Genomic DNA, 16,767 nt, shown 5'->3' with positions numbered 1-16,767 from the left:
GTGTAGGAGACTAATGTCAGCACAGGGTCATGGTGTCTTTTATACGTCTAGGGATGTAGATGAATAAAAAAGACCAACAGAGGTCAGTGTGTGCATGTTGTGCGTCAGATAATAATCACATGTACCAGTATAGCATTTGTGAAAACAAATGGGGCCTTTTTTTAATTTAACAGTGTTAGCTGTGTGAGGGATTGGATTTTTAAGTTTAGTGTTAAGGTTAAGCATGTAGTGTGATAGCTAGCCAGGGAATGCATTGTGTGTGTGTGTGTGTGTGTGTGTGTGTGTGTGTGTGCGCATGCGCATGCGCGCACATGGGCATGTGTTGTCTATAGCTTTTGTACATGAAGATTATTAATGCACTCAACACTGAAATCTCAAGTTTATTAAATCATGCAGAATTTCAGTCTATTCACCTAAATATAGAGGGAACATCAGAGGGGGTATTTATCATAAACATAATGCTTCAACAACAGAAATAACAATCAATTATAAGTTAATTTTGTAATTACTTTAAGACTTGTCAAGTGGTGTGTTTGAAACAGAATGAATTTCTTCTTATGGGCTCAGCTGGCCTATCTTTTCTCTGCCCTTGATGCATCAGGGTTCTCTTCACTCTTGCAGCCCAGCCAGTATTTCGCAATGGATCGTGGGTAAGGAGGGTTCACAGAGACCACACGTTTTGTCTGCAGATCCACTCTGTAGTATTTATCTGCCGTCATAAAAAGAGAAGAAACATACAAACCAAAAGGTGTTAAAAGAGTAAGTTTAAAGAGGATCTTTTTCTGTTCTGTTGAAACACAGCCCGCCTTAGGGATAAATATGACTCCATGTATTCATACCTCTCTTGAAAAAATACACATTTTGAACAGGGATGCTTTTGTACTCCTGTGTGGGGCTCTCATCAAAGATTTCGCTGTAGTCAAACCAACTGTCATAACCCCACAAGTCATCAAACAACACGTAGCGACTCTGCCTTCTTTGCTGTGCACGCTTCTTGCTGGGCCTCCTCCTCCGACTGCTGCGCCTCCTTGCTGGTGGAGGAGAAGATGGAGTGGGCTTGGGACTGAGGTAGACTCGTCCCACCATGGCAGCATCTACAGCGGGCCTGATGCCCTGCCAGTCCCTACTGGTGAAACGAGGGCCTGTCTGGTGACTACTGACTAAATGAGGAGGAAAAAAAATGACAGATGATTAGAAACATACACACATGTAAATACACAAGAAATCACGTAAACATAGCTGAGCCTTACAGGAGCTTCCAAAGAGCTCTGTGAAGAAATCCTCCAATGTCTGATCGCAGAAGAGGTCCGTGTATCGTGTGAACAGCACAGATGGGGAGGACCTGCTCATGCGGACACACTCCTCATGGGAAGGCTGGTATTTAAATTCATACTGGTAATACTTGTCCCCTGAAGAAAGAAACAAACACATGTTGACATGTCAAGTAGGAAAAACACAGGTGTAATTAAATGGATGATGCCTGTATTCCATTTAGCTGCTGCAGTTTTAGGGTCCTGCCACGGGTACATCTGCTTGCGTGTACATCTGTTTGCGTGTCCTCATTTAGTACTTAATACTAAGCTTTCCTCTGTGTGAAATGATAAGACAAGGTAAAGTCCCTTTAGAGCAGAGATATCCAGACGTAGCAGATCTTTTACTTAAGTACAAGTAGCAATACCAGTGTAGAAATACTTAATTACAAGTAAAAGTCCTGCATTCAAACATTTACTTACCAAAAGTAAAAGTACTCATTATGCAGAATGGCCCAATTCATTATCATATGGATTTTAACTATAGATGCATCAATGTGTACGTTGTACATCACTTAAAGTGCTCATATTATGCTCATTTTCAGGTTCATAATTGTATTTAGAGGTTGTACCAGAATAGATTTATGTGGTTTAATTTTCAAAAAAACACTATATTTAACACATTTAACAATTTAGCATAATATGAGCACTTTAAATGTTGCAGCTAGTTAAGGTGGAGCTACTTTATATACTGCTAGAGAGCTTCATTTTTAATAATACATTATGATATTACAATATTGCCGCCATAATACATCATAATACATATTTGTTGATTATATTGGAGTAGAAGATTTAAGTAACATAAAATGGAATTAGTTAAATAAAGTACAAGTACCTCAAAAGTACCAAAACTTGAGTAAATATACTTTCACGACTGGGGGTTTGCAACCTTTGGGTCACTGCCCCCAACAGGAAACACAAGATGATTAGCAAAATAAGAAGATAATAAAGAAGAAAAAACATTTCTGCTGCACACTTTTTTTATTGTTGCTTTCTTTATTATGAAATACTTTATGGGTTTACTTCCTAAGACCTGTAAAAACTATTAAAAAATACTGCTTGCCAACCTGTTTTGAAATATGCAAGTTGAGCCAAAAAGATAAGAAACCATTGCTGCATTCATTCATTGATCATGTCATGTAGGATCAAAACCCATCACAATCTTGCAGTCAAACTTTTTAAATACTGAAAAAAAATGTAACACACCCCTACAAAAATACCTTTGAAAAAGTAGACTTTCTCTTTGCCACGGTGACTTGGTGCTGGTATGGCAAACGAGGCATCAACGTCATCTGGTATGCCATCAAAGCCAACTGAAATGTCCCTCGGATAGTCTTTATCCAAGACATCGCCGTCAAACCGCCAGTACTGGTTCCCCTGAAGGAGAAAAAACCCCAAAAACCCAAAGCAGTGAGGTTGTTGCTATACCACTGCAATGCTTAGGAGACAATGCTTGTTTATTATAAATATTGCTAAAATAATACATTTTGAAATGTTATGGTCAGCCCTGCTGGGGTTTGTTTCACCTGATTAAGATTTGAGTACTGAAACATTGTTAATGAAATGAATAATCGACAGGGTACAGAATTCTTTGGCTTCTTCACAGTCAAGTGTTCGTATGAACATCTCTATTATTGATTATGAATTTGAGTCTCTAATGTAAAGCGTAGTCAGATTACACTGGGTATCTTGATATAAACATTATATATAGAATACAAACACTCACTGCTCACAGACTCTAGAGAGGTGGACGTTTCTACCTTAAAGATGTAGGATTTTCCCTGGCAGTTGATGCGTGTGAATGCAGCATCTATGGGTCCAGACATCCCCCACACGTCCTGGATGAGTTTTGGGTAACCAGGAAGTATGGACTTGTCATCCAACTCAAAGAAATATTTACCTAGGAGGAAAGGTATAGGCTTTGGATCAGTGTTATATGCCATAAGAGACTCCCTTCAATTTATTTAACCAGGAAAATACACAAAGTATCAAGACTGAAAATGTAAAAATATAAAATACAATGTACAGCCTGCACAGTTTTGTCCAGATTTGTGAAACATACTGTACATACACTTATAGTAGAGAAACCCTTTCGGAGGTCCAGATTTACCTCTAAATGCATATATGGACCCATTCTTCAGCTGCAGAAAAGCATTAAAAGGTTGGCCACTGCAGGCCACTGCGTCAGGGTCTACAGGTGTGGTGGTGGGTAGGGGAGAGTAATTGATGGATGCTGAAACTGTGTTGACAGTTGGTGGGAGAGTCGTTGGTGTGCTCTCGGCAACAGTCGTCGATGCTTCTGTTACTTCATCTGCTTCCTCAAAGGTATCGCCACGAGCAACTGAGGGCAGAACAGAAGTTTTGTCACACGAATTTGGTTAAATAGGAATTTAATTTACAAAAGCCAAGAATTGTATTGATTAAAATACAAATAGTTTATTCAGTGAAATGGTAATATCCTACTGATGTACTGACTTTTTTTAGGGCAGATGGTGTCAAAGTCCCCACAGCAACTTCCATAGTACACACACATGGAGTCACACTGGCATTTCCTCTGCGGGTCGAAGGAGCCACAGCGACCCTCGCAGGACTCTGTGGAAATGCAGCTTGTTTGTTTCAGTGTGAAATGATCAATGATATGTATCGATATAGTGCAGACTTGGTCAGACAATTGAGTAACCAGAGGTGGGCGTGGAACTACTCAGATCCTTTACCCGTTTTGACTGATTATTATATATTGCATGATTGAATTGTTACTACTGATTCCTAAACGCATACCGTAAGTAACATTTTACTGTTAGTCAAGTTGGAGCTAATTTTATCTACTTTACTATGTATCCAGTGGTTCCCAACCTAAGGGGTAGGGCCCCTCCAGTGGGTCACAATATCAATCTGAGGGGTCATGAGATGATTAAATGGGGGGAGGGGTTCTGCCACACAAATCTGTTTTGATTTTTTTGGACGTTTCTCAAATCTTTGCTTTCTTTATGTGAAATATTGGATAATTTTACATCCGAAGTAAACACTACTCAAGTAAAGTACAAGTTACTCATAAAGTACGGTACTTAGTATACTATAATAGTATAATATTTCCTTTAGCTTTAAGATTTGTTAAATTAGAAAAGACAATCTGGAAGACTTACCCTCTGCAGCAAAGGTGGTGTCCAGCAGGAGGACGAGGCCCAGCAGAGCCACGGCTGGCTTCATGCTGACTCACAGAAAATATCCAATTTTTAAACAACAAACTAAAACTAAATTTAAAAATAAAAAATGTAGAGTTTTAATTCAGAAGACAACTGTGTGCCTGTTTAGGCCAGTGACCTATAGTCAAAAGAGTTTGAGTGCCCCACTTTGGGGTGCAGCATTGTGTGCAGATGATCAATAGATATTTTTTTAGAAGCTGTTGACCCCCAGGCGTCTGCTTTCCTGATTGGTCAACACTCTGCTGTGATAATCATTAAACTGTGACGGCTGATCTCTGTCCTGTCTGTCCCAGAAACATTACCCTAACATGAACATCATCACTTTAAGGCACATAATATAGCCACTGACTTTCCAGTTATCATCTGGCAAATGTAACATCAGCTTATTATTGCTATTATTATTGTTATTGTTATATTCTTATTATTATGATGATCATTATTATATATATATATATATATATATATATATATATATATATATATATATATATATATATATATATATATATATATATATATTTTTTTTTTATAAGACAGATAATTAGAATAAATCTTGCATTGGTGGTCTGTTTAGCTCAAATGGTTTTTAATTGGCGCAGTGGATATGACACAAGCCTTTGAGGTGGGAGATCTGGGTTCAATTCCCACTGCGACACATCAACCAATGTGTCCCTGAGCAAGACACTTAACCCCTAGTTGCTCCAGAGGTGTGCGACCTCTGACATAGATAACAATTGTAAGTCGCTTTGGATAAAAGCGTCAGCTAAATGACATGTATTTTTGTATTATTGTAATTAGGAAAATGGTTAAAATGCAAAATTACAAACCAGACTAGAAATAACATCAGTGTGCTATTTTCTCATAAAGTAGAGATAGGCCTACAGCATATGCTCTGGTTGAATGAGGTTACAATAATCTGAGCTCAAACATTGTGTAACTAGGGCAGTCTTTTTCCTCTAATTGATCTATGGTGTAAAAAAACAAACCTAAAGCAAACACAAAGCCATCCTCCAAATTTAGCCCAGATAACTACAGTGGCATATTATTAAAAAAAGAGAAAGGACAAATGTAGGATATTTTAAAGTACCTGTTCTTTTTTATTTTGGAATACAACCAACCAGAGATTGTTTGACAGAAGTTAATGATCAGATTCAGCACCATAGAGAGACGTAGAGGCTGAAACCAACACATCACCACCAGGCCAACAAGTGATGTTATTATCACATTATCATTATTATCCTTATCATTCTGTTAAACATTGAAAGACCTCGTTTTTTTTTTTTTTTTATAAAGGCAAAATGTCTTGGTCAAAGAGTCGTAGGGCCACACAGCATTAATATTTTAGCTTTCCTCTACACTCAAATTGAAGAGGTTCTGGCCCAGTAGTACCAGTCCAGCAGTGGATAAACCAGTCCAAGTTAAGTTAGTGGTGTTTAAAATGTATTTGATTTAGTGAAGTACAGCGGAGTACTGCTGCCAACAGATTATTAGGGCAGCTGGACTTTGCTTTCTCAGTGTTGCTTATATAAGTTAATGAGGATTGGGTTGCCAAGACATAAACATTTTACAAGATCACTTAAAAGAACACACACTGAAAAGCAGAGAAATGTCTGATGAGTGTTGTATATTTCACAAAGTTGTGGTTCTTATATTATTGTTCTGATTATTATAATTCAGATCTATTTATGTAACAGCAAAGCGTAGGCCTGCCTGTTGCTTTTCTTTTCTTCTGGTGTAGTCTAGATTAATTATGTAACTCTAAGATCAGATGTGAGGTCTGTTTGAAAGACAAGTCCTCCAAACTAGTATATGAACACATCGTCGTTTCCCTCTAGTACGACCCATAGGAGAATTTAATAAATTAGCGCCACTAGCAGGAGGAAATACGACCCCCCGGTGTTTTCCATCCTCATACCTGCACGTAACGGTCGCAATTTAGTTGGGTTTAGGCAACAAAACTACTCATTTAAATTGAAAAAAAGACTGTGGTTTCGGTTAAAATCGTTACCTTTATTATGTTACTTCACTTCCGTGCATACATACCTGGTGTAATTACGCATGTGACGTAGAACATAGTTCCATTTGTTACGCAAAGTTAAAATAACTCACCGATAGCTACCCCATTTTAACACACTTATTTATTCTCAATCAATGCAGTCCCTTCATTAAGAATGACATTTTCGTCATTGTAAGATGTCTAAATCACTGTAATACTTTGAAAGACAAGTATAGGGTAAAACTATTTGGAGTGAATAGGCAACTATTTACTCAATTAACTCCAGTCACTAAGTTGTGTAAAACTCTAAGTGGCTACTGTACATGTCCTGACCTTTGGTTATGCCTCACAGAGCTGCTCTCCTATTGTTTGGTTATCTTTCTTCTCATCTGTCAGTCCCTCCATCATCATCTCTCTGCCAATGATTGAGGTGTTACTGGTGTTGAGTTAATGTTTGATATGCTGCTAGAGATAAAAAAGGGTCTTTTGGTGGTCATATTAATCTCATTAACTCAGTGGGTCTACTGTATGTGAGGCACATCTGTGTTTCCTCAGCTTCACTTATGCTTTGCTGTTAGTCCACCTGGACTTAGTGTGTAGGTTTATTCAGTCTTTGCTATTCCGAGCTGTCTGCTCTGAGTTACATTCTGGATAGTTATTCCCCTTTGGGTTGCTTCTTGTCAGTTTTGCCATGAAAATCATACCTAGGCTGTTGAAGTGGCTTTGGTACCACAGAAACTACATCATCGTCGTCGTCACTCCACTTGTGCTTCTTCCGCTGCCACTCATCATCCCTACACCGGTGAGTGTAATTACATTTTTAATTAAGTGGATGGTTTAAATCTGTGTTTGTTTTGACTGAAAGAAAATCACAAGTGTTTAAAACAAGAGTCTAAAACAAGTAACAGTTGTGGAAGGTTTTAAGATATTTGTTCCTTATCTGTGCTCCTTTTCTTTACTTTTGTCCTTCAATGCACTATACATGTCAGAGAGGTACATCATGGAAACAAATGTGCTTGCATTATGCTTGGCTAATACTGTTCTGTTTATCAACACCTGGTAAGGATGTGGTTTCACATGCACATCAAATATTTGTCCTGAGGATTTAATATCCTTTGAGTTCAACCTGTTGAACCTGAATATGAACCTGACATCTTGCCTTCCAAACTGTTATTTCATATTGGTACAAATGTTTTGGTGATTTTATAGTTGCAACTAGTAATCTGTCTCTAAAATTTCATAAAAAGCATTACTGTGCATGTGTCAGTAGCTCAGTTGGCAAAATCAAGCAAATGCCACACTGGAGACAACGTGTTTTAAGAACAAATAACATTACAATTATTTAAAAGTGTATCTGGAGTTTGGCCAATGAATGTTAACACTCTTAGGTTTTGTGTGTAAAATACTTAATTATACTACTTACCCTAAAGAAAGATAAAGTAAGTCTTCAGGGCCAAATTCCTAACATGATCAGTAGAAACACAGTCACCTTTAAACCCAGTGACCCATGTAATTATGTGTTTACATGCTGCAACTGGACCACCTCATTCATCAGGCCAGTGCCAATATACTGCAGCCGGTTCCACAATACATTGCATGCAAAGTTATGGATGTAGTGAGGAAGCTAATCATTTCCTGGCCCCAGCTATATAGTTATCATACAGACATGAGAGTAGCATCGATTTTTCATCTTACTCTTAGCAAGAAAGTGAATAAATGTATTTCCCAAACTTTGAACTATTCCTTTCAGATAAGATAAATACATTTGTAAAAATAATCAACCATTAATTAAAAAAAGAAAGAAAGATGTGTTTGATGTTAAAACTGTACGGAAAAGTAGGCCTAGTGTAGTCATAGTAGTATAGCCTATTACAGTAGTAAAGTAAGTAAATGGCAGTAAGAGCAAATATGATAACATAATACTGTTGCAGTGTGCTGTAATTTCATATAGTTCTTATGAATGTTGCAATAATTAACATATCTTATACATTTTGTGATTCTTTCATCTTACTTTATCTTATCCTAAAAGTGCAAAAGCAGACACTTTCACTCAAAGTGCAGAGCTGAGCGTGACAGTGGAAAGTTTTGTGTCGGGTAGTTTAAACAATTTTTTGTAATTTTACTGAGGACCCATAAAGTATTATCTTGTGAGACAAGAGGTAAAATTTGTATTACGAGTTAGTGTAGCTGTTATCTGCATGTGTAAATTCTTATTGCCTTTTAAAGAGAGGAAGCCAGAGAAAAGACAAAGGATAAGAAACACTGTAAAGTGTGTTTTTCTCTCGGTTAATGTGTATCTTTGCTTGTGCCAAACATCTGTATCTGAGCTTATTTCAGATGTAAAATGCTGCTCTAATTATGTAATGTTTGTCACTTCTCATTTAGAGAATTTGGCCTAAACACACTTCACTGCCAATTTCTTCTGACCACAGTGTGTGTGAATGTGTGTGTGTTTATAGGAAGCCAGATGTGGTTATGCTATCATCCTCATGGCTCTGTACTGGTGTACAGAGTGTATGCCTCTGGCTGTGACTGCCCTACTGCCAATCGTCCTCTTCCCTATGATGGGCATCATGAAGGCTGGAGAGGTAAAGTCCTTATTTAGGCTAAAATGTTTTGCTTTATTATGTGCCAGCTTTAATGTACCTGTACGTTACTGATACCTGTAGGGAAATACTGCTGTCAGAAAATCAGAAAAGGGAAGAGAAAACATTGGACCAACTTAAGCTAATTGCAGCTGGACTTGCTGTGTAGTCTTCCTCACTTTCCCCCCTAATTTTTATCAATTTTGTCTTTGCTCCCAAGAGGTCAGGATCTCTGAGTATTGACAATATGCTATTCATGCATTGATATTTTTCTGCACCTTCATCATCATGGGTCATACGTGAAATTAGGCTATTATTGATGTATAATTCATACATTAGGGTGAGTCATCGCTAATTCACTTTATTAAAGATACCACCATCGTGTGGCAGTGCAATATCCAAAACTCCACTCAAAGATCAGAATAAAACCTTTCTGAGGTTGTGTGAAGGTTTGATGTGGTCATAAACTGATTATGATATATCAGATGTGCAGACAGAAAGCAAGTAGGCCTACATGCTTGCAGCTATGAAAGCTACAGTATAAACTTTGCAAACTGCTATGGACACCAGGAGAAGGGAACCAAATAAAGTATACAATATAGAACAGGAAATTTGCATTGTCTTGATTGTGGTGCTGATCCGACCCTCAGTCTGTTCTTTTTAGAACATATTGTACAGACACCATCAACTGTTTTACTTTTATTGCTCGTAAAACAAATTGCATGATACATTATGAATAGGACAGCATGTTCATGGGTTATTACATCAGTTCAAACACTTTTTCTTTTTTTTTTTTTGCCCGTGTTTGGATTTTTGATTCTTCTGCTGAAGTCAGTGTCTGTGTGATTTGTTTCAGGTCAGTATTGAGTATCTGAAAGACTCTAACATGCTGTTCATTGGAGGCCTGTTGGTGGCCATCGCAGTGGAGAAGTGGAACCTTCATAAACGCATCGCTCTTCGAGTTCTGCTGCTGGTTGGTGTTCGTCCGGCCCTGTAAGAAAGCCTTGTGATACAGCTTGTCTGTGTATACAACAGCAAACAGAAAGATGTGGCCATTGGGTCAACAGTGCCTCCAAGGATCTCTGTATTATTGACTTGTTCATGTTTTAGGATAAAATTCCACATTACATTTATTTACAGTGACAATACATTCCAGAAATGTCATTTGATTACACAAATATTCCATTTGGCAATCCTCATGATATAATGTGTCTCTTCAGGATGATACTTTTGAGTGATTCCTCCATGACAACCAGAAGCATCATCTGCAAAAAACATACATAAAAAAGTAATTTAATCAATGCACTGCAACTTAAGGAAACACGTGCATATAGACCAAACAAAAGCAAACAAAGGCAACAGCTTCATGGAAAGTGCTAATTTAGAAAAGAACGCTGCAAAGCGAGAAAATGCACTCCATTTACAGAAACACTCTGCGAAAACAGATAGCACAACAGACGTGATCACCACTATACTGTTGATCACTGTCCTCATATTCACTCCCTGTCACTACGCTTTCACACAGGTTAATGATGGGCTTCATGTTCGTCTCGGCCTTCCTGTCCATGTGGATCAGCAACACGGCCACCACAGCCATGATGCTGCCCATCGCCCAGGCTGTGCTGGAGCAGCTGAAGGCCACAGAGGCCCGGGCAGACGAACGAGATTTCCAGGCTGCAGCCGAGGACAACCAGGCGTTTGAGCTCGAGATCAGTCAAACTAAACAGGAAAATAAGGACGAGAAACAGACGGACACCAAGGCTCAGCTGGAGGACACAGTGTGTAAGTAAAAATGTCTGCTAGATGGATGACAGTTACCTTTCAAATAACTCAACTAACTGAATGTCTCCGGCACCAGATGAAAATGAGTGGAGTCCAGAGTCACTGCAGGAGTCCAAGAGAAAAGCAATGGAGGAGAAGTACGATCTCCTAACCAAAGGGATGAGTCTGAGTGTGTGTTACTCTGCCAGCATCGGAGGCACGGCCACGCTCACCGGCACAACCCCGAACATCATCCTTAAGGGTCAAATGGACAAGTAAGGCATTAAAAAACACAGGGGATATATTATTCCACATATACTACTGTAACCGTTGATTGTCCTAATCTCTCCATCTTTCTTATCTTTTTGTGAAGGCTCTTCCCTGGGAATGGTGATGTGATCAACTTTGCCAGCTGGTTTGGCTTTGCTTTCCCCAACATGGTGCTCATGCTGGTGTTGACCTTCATCTGGCTTCAGTTTATGTTCCTGGGCTTCAAGTAAGACAACTTCAACCTAGTACAGTCAGTATGTTTAAATGTTCATTTAACCCAAAATTCTTTCTATTACATATTTCTTTTATATTTATAAGGATGGGTTCTTCTTAAAGCAGAAAAGTCAAAAAGTACTAAAAACTTTCCACAGTGAGGTCTGTGGAGTATCCTGAGTAATCAACACATTATTTATGGAGCTACACACATTGCACACATTAAATTAACCCCCATTGTACTGAGGGTGGCAGGTACTTTAAAATCTCTCCTATTGCAAATATAGCCTATCTGAAACTATTTGCGTGCTTCAAAATCATTAGGGACAATTTCTGCGTTTTGGCTAAATTGACCCTTTAGAGAGGAAACTGCATTTATACTGGAAAACATAAAAAACCCACCTTACATCTACAACATTTTGCGAAAATGCTTATTTGCTTTCTGGCAGAGCAGTAGATGAGAGGATCCATCCAAAGGGGATGGGGCTTTTCAGTACTTGTGCACATACATTTGGGTATTTGGAGGGCCTACAAACCGACAACCTGTTAAATAAGACAACCCAGCCAGTTTTATCTGGGCTGCCTCAGAAAACATGGGATTTCAACAAGCCATTCAGATGTGTCTCCACTTCCTATGTCACATGCAGACTCATTAGAATATACCTCCCCCCTCCATTTGAGTATCTCCACCCACAGCCCCATATTTTTCTTGCAAGCCTATCAGAGCAGACCGGGCTTTTCGAGTGGGGGAATTAAAGAGACAGGAATTAAAACAGAGCGTTTCAGACAGAGGGAGAATACAGGTATATTCAGATAGACAGTATGAGAAACATAATGTGTTTTTTGAAAAATTAAAGCATGTAAACATCTTCTAGTAGAAACCGAACATACAAGTATGAACCTGAAAACGAGCATGATATGTCTCCTTTAAATATGAAGCTACAAGCAGCAGCCTGTTAGCCTAGCTTAGCACAAAGTCTGGAATCAGGGGAAAACAGCTGGCCTGGCTGTCAGATAACAAAATCCACTGACCTAGCAGCTGGTCCCAGCTACGAAATAGTCTGACACATGTAACATGTTATATTCAGACAGAGGCAGGCTAGCTATTTCCCAGTTTCCAGTTTTTTATGAGCTTATTTTCAAATGTCAAACTATTCCTTTAAGTAAAGAAAGTTGAATGACGTACCTTTTCTTTGTTTCCTGTTTCTTATAAAGAACAATTAAATGCTGAATTCCATTTAGCTGCTTTGGTTTCAGGGTCCTGGTATTGTGCATGCTGGCTCACTGTCATGACTTACTAGGACACTAAGAAAACAGTGCCATCGTTAATGTTATTATTAACACCTGTACATGTCCTAACATTTACAGAAAGTCAATTTTCAATAAAGTAACTGTCCAAACTTGGCATTCCATACAATGACTACTATGACAAAATGCTGTAAATGTATTGTTTGCTCAACCTTTTGTTCACTGAACTTAGTCCATGCTTATAAATCTTCAAACATTTCTTCCAATTGTTGACCAATCTGTGGTATTTTTGCACTTTGCACTTTTCTCCTCAGCCTGAAGCTGTCATTTGGCTGCGGTGGGAAAAGTGACAGAGATAAGGAGGCGTACATGGTGATGAGGCAGGAGTACAATAAGCTGGGACGCATGAAGTTTGCTGAGTGGGCAGTGCTCACCATCTTTGTCTTGCTGGTAGCCCTGTGGTTCACCAGGGAGCCAGGCTTCATAGACGGCTGGGCAACAGTGCTGTTCAATAAGGAGGGAGAGTGAGTTTTTCGCTTTCTTTACTTTTTCTTTTTTGGCATGTCTTTAAACAGTAAGTGTGGTGATATTCTGTATTTTCTTATTGTCAACAAACCGCAAGAAAGACAAGAACAAATCAGCTGATACTTGTAACAAGTATTGTCTGTGTTGCCAAATCCTGATATGAATTATTCCTTTGTGCCATACACCTCCATTATAGTCCAAAAACTATTAAAAACATATCAGTGAGACACACCGTTGCACTAGGTGACATGTTCTTTAATTATAATGAACATGGGCACTGTAGTTTATTTTTGGTCAATCCTACATACACTTTACTGCTGCTATAAATACTCACAAGTGCACCAAATCTGCTGCTGAAAATAGTCCCCAACAAATACCCTATTTACTTTGAGTAAATAGACTAAATAAAGTTTACTAAAAACTACAGTGCCCCAGCTGTTTCATGAAGTCAATAACCTTTTTTTTTTTAGAGATGAAACTAAGTGTTTATGACCCTTTAATAGCAACGAATGGGTTTGGGGCTGAGCGCTACAGAATCCAGGGCATGTCAGAAAGTGTTGCGAGATGGACTAACGCATTGTTGGTTTTGGTCTTTTCATAGGGTTCGTTGATAATATAAAAACTTTAGAATATTGTCAGCTTTATCCTTTAACCCTCTGAGGGTCTAAGGGCATTTACTTGATTTTTACATATCTTCTCAAATTTACCTTTTTTAAGGTATTTGCATATAACTGATCCCCATGTGTTTCATATTAAAATGTTCAGAACAAACTCAGCTTTCTGTATTGTGACACCACTTTTTTTTCTAGAGCAACGTTTAAAGAGATAATTTGGCGCTAAAGCTGAAACGTTGATGTTGGCTTTTTGAAAGTCCTCAAATCTCTTTTTTTGTGTTGTACGAATTGTTTTGGCGCTTGAAGTGAGTTTACCAAAGCCTTAGGTTATATATGATTAAATAGTAAATAAATGTCTGAAATCAAATTTAGCTTTTTGAGTAGGAGTTTTGTCATTTGGTGTGTCTTTCTTCCTCAGAGGGATAAATTTCTCACTTGTCTCTTCCTCCTTTCCTTTTACTCTTTCACCTTGTATTTCTAGTTTATTCTGTCCTCTCCTTTTCTCTAAAAGTATGCAGAAACTCTTAAACCCTGGTCTTCCTGTTAAATCTTTTGATCTCTTCTCTTCTCTCGTTTTAGTTCCATAGTTCTCACACGTTTGCACTGTGACAACACTGTGAAACTGAGCAGGAAACATGGCAGCAACACATTCAAACAACAACATGTGGAATAATGTTGTCTTGTGTCCCTCAGCTTTGTGTCAGATGGAACCGTCGCTATCTTAATGTCGATGCTCTTCTTCATCGTCCCCTCTCGGATGCCCACGTGTAGAGGCTATGGTGAAGACGACGCAGGTGAAATGTTAACTCCACTAATCACATTTATGGAAAAAAACATCCCTAATAGTACAATGCCTAATGATGTTCTGTGATCTAAATTTCAGCTCATCGGAGCACTGGGTGATGATTACCTAGCAGTTATGTGCTGCTCTTTAAAACTAATTACTGTTTCATGTTCACACTTCATCTGGGTCTTGCAGGTAAGAGGGTGAACACTCTCCCCACTCTGCTGAACTGGGACGTAGTCCACGAGCGGATGCCCTGGAACATCATCCTGCTGCTGGGAGGAGGCTTCGCTCTGGCTGCTGGCAGTGAGGTAAACAGCCATGAACACTGTGTTTTCCTTTTATATTGTGCTGAAAGGATTTGTTGACTAATAAGAGAGTGAAGGCTAGTTTTGATAACAAATCACTTGCTTATTTACAGTATGTAGTAAAATGGTTCTGGTTTTAAATTGCGAGGAGTTCCTGCACTTCTGCGTCTCACGTCATTGTAAATTGAATGCTGCTAACATGGCTGATATTCAGACTCCTTTCACAAAAGATCAATATTTCTGCTTGAAACATTTGTTTACAGGAGTCAGGTCTGTCCAAGTGGCTCGGAGAGAGCTTGGCACCTCTGGAGAAAATTCCCGCTTTCGCCATCGCCATACTGCTCAGCCTGCTGGTGGCGACGTTCACCGAGTGCTCCAGCAACACAGCCACCACCACCCTCTTCCTGCCAATCTTGGCCTCAATGGTACACAGATGTCCACATGCACACACAGACATTAGCGCACACACACACACACACACACACACACACACACACACACACACACACACACACACACACACAGCTCCATGTATTTAACTGTGCTGTGTTTCCTATAGGCCAGAGCTATTAAGATACATCCACTGTACGTGATGATTCCCTGTACCGTCGCTGCCTCTCTGGCCTTCATGCTGCCTGTGGCCACACCACCCAACGCCATCGCCTTCTCTTTTGGAAAACTCAAAGTCATCGACATGGTGAGATTCATGCATAATCTGTTTCAAGAATCATTCATGTGAGCTAGGTTTAGAGGATCTAATTAGAGAAATATTGATGCAGGACAGGTGACTAAACCTTTTTTAAGAGATGCTGTGAGTTTTTTAAGACTTTTAAAGACCTGTATATACCCTGGTTTTTGACCTTCACTCACACTGTATACTGATCACAATGTCACTGTCTGTTCCTTCAGGTGAAAGCCGGCTTCATGCTGAACATCATTGGGATTTTGACTGTTAATTTAGGCATCAACACCTGGGGATACGCCATGTTTGACATGGGCAACTTACCTCATTGGCTCAACACTACCGCCAACGCTACACATAGCAATCCTTGAGTGAGGGAGGGCAGAAAGAGAGATTGAGAAAGTGAATGACACAGAATTGTTTAGTTTTTTTTAAAAGTCCCCCTTCAATGTTTCTCTATAAAAAAGCCTAAAATATTCATGACTAAATAAGCAACAGGGGTGGCCTCTAGCTCACCCAGTAAGGGTGTTTGCCCCATGTTGGCTGAGTCCTGCAGCGGCGTGGGTTCGAAGCCAACCTGCTGCCCTTTACCCCTGCTGCGTGTCATCCCCCATCTCTCTCCCCCTTTCCTGTCTATCCACTGTCGCTATTTAATAAAGGGAAAAGCCCCAAAAAATAATCTTAACAAAAAAAGTTACAGGGAGTTAACCAAGTTTCACTTAGCAGTGGTGCACCACATATTCATATACAAACCTGTATGACTATAAAACCTTGGAAGACCTTAGGAAAAAAACAGTGATTGATTTACAACCAAAACTGCGATAAACTTAAAGAGTTACTTAACTTAAAGAGACTATGACCTCTACTATTAGACAGACTGTCTGTTATTGTTCAGTACTTCCTTGTCATTCCAGTGACAATTAGATAAAAACTGAGGTAATTTCCTTGTACACATTTCCCTGAATGTGACGGCATGTTATTGATCTACTTATCACTCACAAATGATGCAAAGATGAAGTACACAACAGTGTGATGTTTACAGACAATATGTAAATGAGCTGAAATTGAATTAATTGTATCAGTTGCTTTAACTTATTACTATGGTCCTTTTGTTGGACCTAAAGTCTTTGTTCTTTTGTTATACCTTTTATTTTGTATCAGCATTTTTGTCGCACTGTTTTTACTACGAACAAGCAATTTAATTTAGATTTCTTAACTTTTGGTGATTATTTGTAATTTTTAATCTTAAATTTGAAATATGCTCTCTA

General features: G+C 38.9%; 2 protein-coding genes across 3 annotated transcripts; one reads left to right on the top strand and one right to left on the bottom strand.

Moving 5' to 3' along the window:
- Window positions 1–364: 364 nt before the first annotated feature.
- vtnb (vitronectin b) lies at window positions 365–4,712 on the bottom strand. Its single transcript, XM_031280883.2, has 8 exons — window positions 4,454–4,712; window positions 3,786–3,902; window positions 3,421–3,651; window positions 3,071–3,210; window positions 2,531–2,687; window positions 1,251–1,409; window positions 840–1,160; window positions 365–709 (listed from the first exon to the last, which is right to left on the bottom strand). The coding sequence occupies exons 1-8, from the start codon at window positions 4,515–4,517 to the stop codon at window positions 573–575; spliced, it is 1,326 nt and encodes a 441-aa protein (XP_031136743.1). The 5' UTR covers window positions 4,518–4,712; the 3' UTR covers window positions 365–572.
- slc13a2 (solute carrier family 13 member 2) lies at window positions 4,024–15,996 on the top strand. 2 transcript variants are annotated; one of them, XM_036008884.1, is made up of 12 exons: window positions 4,024–4,089; window positions 8,969–9,097; window positions 9,951–10,087; window positions 10,620–10,876; window positions 10,953–11,130; window positions 11,229–11,351; window positions 12,901–13,110; window positions 14,419–14,519; window positions 14,705–14,820; window positions 15,081–15,242; window positions 15,377–15,514; window positions 15,727–15,996. In XM_036008884.1, exons 2-12 carry the CDS (start codon window positions 8,999–9,001, stop codon window positions 15,868–15,870), a joined length of 1,665 nt encoding a protein of 554 aa, XP_035864777.1. In that variant the 5' UTR covers window positions 4,024–4,089; window positions 8,969–8,998; the 3' UTR covers window positions 15,871–15,996. The 2 variants fall into 2 exon arrangements, with proteins under 2 accessions (XP_035864777.1, XP_031136450.1); XM_031280590.2 differs by lacking the exon at window positions 4,024–4,089 and adding an exon at window positions 6,949–7,311.
- The last annotated feature ends 771 nt before the right edge of the window (window positions 15,997–16,767 follow it).

This window comes from Sander lucioperca, chromosome 13 (assembly GCF_008315115.2).
Source record: "Sander lucioperca isolate FBNREF2018 chromosome 13, SLUC_FBN_1.2, whole genome shotgun sequence".
Lineage (NCBI taxonomy): Eukaryota > Metazoa > Chordata > Actinopteri > Perciformes > Percidae > Sander > Sander lucioperca.
The sequence above is the reverse complement of the archived record's forward strand: the minus strand, read 5'-3'. Positions and strand labels throughout refer to the sequence as shown.